This window comes from Octopus bimaculoides, chromosome 14 (genome assembly GCF_001194135.2).
Source record: "Octopus bimaculoides isolate UCB-OBI-ISO-001 chromosome 14, ASM119413v2, whole genome shotgun sequence".
Lineage (NCBI taxonomy): Eukaryota > Metazoa > Mollusca > Cephalopoda > Octopoda > Octopodidae > Octopus > Octopus bimaculoides.
Window position 1 is genome coordinate 5,292,386 of NC_068994.1, and position 4,712 is coordinate 5,297,097.

The 4,712-nt window shown below is 37.5% G+C and overlaps 1 protein-coding gene across 1 annotated transcript in view; it reads left to right on the forward strand.

Moving 5' to 3' along the window:
* The window catches only part of LOC106868338 (multiple epidermal growth factor-like domains protein 10), a 24,745-nt gene extending 20,033 nt beyond the window's left edge, over positions 1–4,712 (forward strand). Inside the window, exons 12-15 of the mRNA XM_014913545.2 lie at positions 1,556–1,690; positions 2,738–2,872; positions 4,084–4,162; positions 4,583–4,712. Coding sequence (XP_014769031.1) covers positions 1,556–1,690; positions 2,738–2,872; positions 4,084–4,162; positions 4,583–4,712 — 479 coding nt within the window. The remainder of the gene's footprint in view (positions 1–1,555; positions 1,691–2,737; positions 2,873–4,083; positions 4,163–4,582) is intronic.

A 4,712-nucleotide genomic window follows, 5' to 3' on the forward strand; every position in this document is an offset into this window, starting at 1 on the left:
TAATAATAATAATAATAATAATAATAATAATAATAATAATAATAATAATAATAATAATAATAATAATAATAATAATAATAATAATAATAATAATAATAATAATAATGAGAGGAATCATGAGTGGAATTCTTTGGGGTTTGAATAATTCACCTCCGGAAACGAGTGCTTCATTCAACATCCTTAAACAACCCTTATTCAGGGACCTTTTGAGCGAAATGGGCTACTCAACCTGAAGAAAATTCTAACTGGGCCCCACCCGCAAGGTCATGCGCTGTTTATCTTGAAATGAGATGACCATGTCACGCAGATAGGGTTGTGATGTATGTGCTTGGTGTGTCCTTATCAGACGGGTAGTCATAATGGGTATACTGGGTTTCGTATATTTGTACCCCAGTGTCACTTTGATGGCATCCACTGCTCTCACTCAATAATAATTTATTGCTATCTTAAGCGGGAATGAATTTTATCAGTAGTGCTACCAATAAAGAAATGCGATTGGTGGTGGTGGGCAATCACTTAACAGAGCACGCCCTGTGGGTTTGCAGCACAATCGCCTCTTCATTTCATTGTCATAATGATGGTGATAGCAAAGGTATTGTGATCGACGTACAAGCAGCGAAAATGGCCCTTGATCATTTCTTCGAGGATTGGATTGTGAGAACTAAGGTTCGTGCACTCAAACAGCTAAAGCTGTCCAATGGGTCCGAGCGTTGGAGAAAACGTCACAACAAATTCACGACCAGATCTTTGACAGTCTGGGTCGGGCGCACGATATACAATTCCAAGGAGATATGTGTGACTTTCCAGCAGCATTTCGCATGACTGTTTGGGGAAAGTAATGACTCGGCTACAGCAGTGGACTATAGTTCGTCTCTGGGCGGCCTGACGCAGCTCTCGGTAGTCAACGTGAATTTCTACGAAAAGCCAATAACGGCCGCTGAAATACAGGAGGCGATATGCGGTTGCATTACGATTTGTACGAGTTCATGCCAGATTTGCTTGACGATATCTTGGCAGAACGTCAGAATTTCTAATGTTGTGAGCCGGGAAATGGTAACGCCACTGAAAAAGAATGCTGGCAGACATGCTAGAAGTACTGGCAAGTTGAGCGATTGCTGAAAGATTTCGCTTTCTTATCTGTTTGTATATTATTGTTTTCGTTGTTATTTACACTTGGGTGAACTCAGATCGAGAAGGCAGTCCCATGTAATTCAACCACTACTACTGCTCTTGTTTAGATTCTGATGAATCCTGACTGATTAGAAAGATCTATGGTTATAGACATTCCACCCGTGGCCATCTTAAGAGATATTTAGGTCTACATTGTTTAATGTTTCCTGTTTGAAGTCCAACAGGGTATTGTTTGAGGAAGATTTGGTCGCTGTTACTAGCAGATCAATCGAAAATATTGAGGCGCCGTAGTTGGTTAAACGATTTCCTATTATGGTTGTCTTGGTCATCAGTCCTTGCTTGATTTTTTTTTCCCGTCTTTTCATTTATGGAACGAGCTCTTTACCGTTTACGCAATATAAGGTATAATACGTTTGTTTCACAGTCTGCAAGGAAGGCACGTATGGAATCAATTGCACCAAAACATGTAACTGTGCTGATGATGACGCCTGCAACCCGATGCATGGTGCATGTCCTAGAGGCTGTTTTCCTGGATACGGGGGTTCCGGCTGTCAGGATGGTAAGTATACGTGTATACTAATAATCAGACTATTTCCCCACGACTCACACACATGATCTGTTCTTAATTTTAATTAAGTGGGATACAAGTGCATAAACTCATTTCAAATTTTTTTTTCTATTTGATATTGAGATGTCTTACTTGAAATTTTGATTGTTATAATCTTTCTTTAACAATGTCTATCTCACCTATATACATGTATTGATTAATTCAAGTTATCGTACTCTCTACAACAAGAGCATAAGTGTATAAATACTTATTTTGCTAAGTATGAAGTTATGTTGAATTATTAATGTTAACTGAAGGAAGTAAATGTGTGAACAACAGAAATGTTTAACATCCTAGAATTTGTGGAAGTAACACCAACACAGGTAAAGTTACCTCTCCGTATCTAATGTACTCAGTACATAAATATCTTAATGATGATAATGACGACCATGTTGTTGTTGTTGTTGTTGTTCCAGTAATGCATGTGCAATGATATACAATAACAGGCTCTGAGTAAAGTGTTAAAGACCGGAATACAGGTTTTATGCATTTTGAAGATTCTGATAATATAAAAAGTCAACTTAAATAATACTAAGATTGCATTGCTATATCTGCTTGTTTCGCTTCACTTTCATTTTGTATGTAACAGTTTTTAATTATATAACTGCATGTTATATATAAACAAAGACTATATTTCTTTCTTTCGGTTTGTATATGATACAATGATATCAAACCAATGTAAAACATGCTACCTTAAAGATAGCATGTACGCACTAGTATAGATAGTGGATAGCTAGAACATTTAATTCAAAAGTTCAGCTTAGTCACACAGTACTCGATGATCCTGTGAGGATTACGTTATGATGCTGGGCTGTGGGGATCGAACCCAGAGTTTCGTGATTGTGTAACCGTCCTACTATATATTACACTATGGCAGTTTGATCCCTGTATAATTCTCTTCAAACTTAATGATCTCTGTATAATGTATGTCCCCACTGAAATTATATCACTATAGAATGTATCTGCTATCATAAAAATCTCTTCTATTTATAATTTCAGAATGTGCAGCCGGGACTTATGGTGATAGTTGTTCAGGAGTTTGCAACTGTCTTGATAAAGCTCCTTGTAACATAATAAACGGTACCTGTTCAAATGGATGTGAAATCACCCACACAGGAGCTGATTGTCAGACTCGTAAGTATTTTATTATTCATGTAAGCATTATGATTATAAAAGAGAATAGAATGAATGCAATAACGTAGTTGTTGTTGTAATCATCGTCGTCGTTGTTGTTGAACCCCTGATCAGAGTTGGCTGAGCGTAGATCAGCATATAGATCAGACTGGAGTTGAGTTCAGTCTTCTTCCTCATTGATGATTTGCTAGAGCTTAATATCCAAAGCTTGCTTACTAAAGACTACAAGCCTAACGTCCTTCAAAACGGTTCTGACCCCAAATGCAGATTCTGCGGTGCATTTGACGAAATAATAGACCATCTCGTCTCGGAATGTCCTGTGCTGACACCAAACGAATACAGAAATCGCTACGATAGGGTGGGACAATATTTATATTGGGAAATATGTAAACACTACAAAATCAACACTCTTGCTTTCTGTTATGAATATCATCCTGAGCCAATCGTTGAAGGTAAAAATGCCACTATCCTCCGGGATTTTCCAGTTAACACTGACAGAACGATCAAGGCTAATCGACCAGACATAATTATTAAAGACGAGAAAGAAAATACTTGTAGACTTATAGATGTAAGTACTCCCACCGATAAAAATATATTATGTCAAGGAATTTCACAAGCTAAGTAAATATAAGGACCTGGAAATTGAAAGATGTAGCATCTTAAAACGAGAACTGTTCCTGTTATTGTAGGTGCCCTAGATATGATAAGAAAGGGATGTCACAAACATCTAGATAATATCCCAGGAGAATCATGTCTCAGAGAAATCCAAAAGATTGTACTGACAAGTACTGCCCACATCCTTAGAAAAACATTATTAATTTAAATGTATGTGTTGTATTACATGAAGATATTTCGCTACTGCCCCTGCCACGTCCCTCCCCAAGATTTCAGTTATATTGTAACATCTATCCTCCACACGCCCCTGGAAGCTGAGTGTGTCTCGTCAAGTGATTGTAACAAACAAGTAGATTAAAAGTAAATAATAATGATAATAATGATGAGGACAATAATAATAATAATAATAATAATAATAATAATACACACATATATATACACGCATAAGAAAGCGGGAAGCGATAAAGAGAATGAGATATGAATAGTTTAAAGTGAATGGGACAGTGAACATAATATTTTGTTAACATTTTAATAATTCATCACTCTTTTTTCAATGAAAAGGCTCAACTCAGTCAATGATTTTATACTTTTTACAGCAACGCATATAATCGAAATTATCATTGCAATCGGAATACTAGTGAGTCTAGTTTTAATAGCTGTGTGTATCTGCTGCTGGTAAGTGGTCGATTTATTTTAAGTTTATGAATCTCTCATATAAATATCTCATGTAAAATTAATGAATCTCTCATATTAGCCGAATGAACGGCTCCTTGATATTTTTGATGTGGTAATCAAATGTATCGAAGTGCAGTTCGTTTCCGTGAAGTTAAGATTTTCCATTTGCAAACTTGTAGTTCTGGGTTCGATCTCGAGTTATTTTGCTTGCGTTGTAAATTTTTACACACTCTGATGTTCACTTATTCCCATTTCTGCTGATCAGCGACAAGCATCGGCAATCTACCTGACCGGTCTTAAAACATGGACCGAAGAGTCCCAGTCAACTGCAAGTCGTTGCAGCCTTTCACTTCGTGAACGCTGGCGACACAGTGGAAGCTACCACGTGATACATCATTGTATTTGCATTGCTTCTCCTAGGAACGGTTTGTTGCACGACGTTTCTAAGTATCGTTACCTGGTCGAGTCCGCGAGTTCGCGTCTACCCCCAAGGACCGTACGCTCCCGCTCTAACTCAAGTGTAGCAGGCCTCCGAGGACCCGAAAGATAG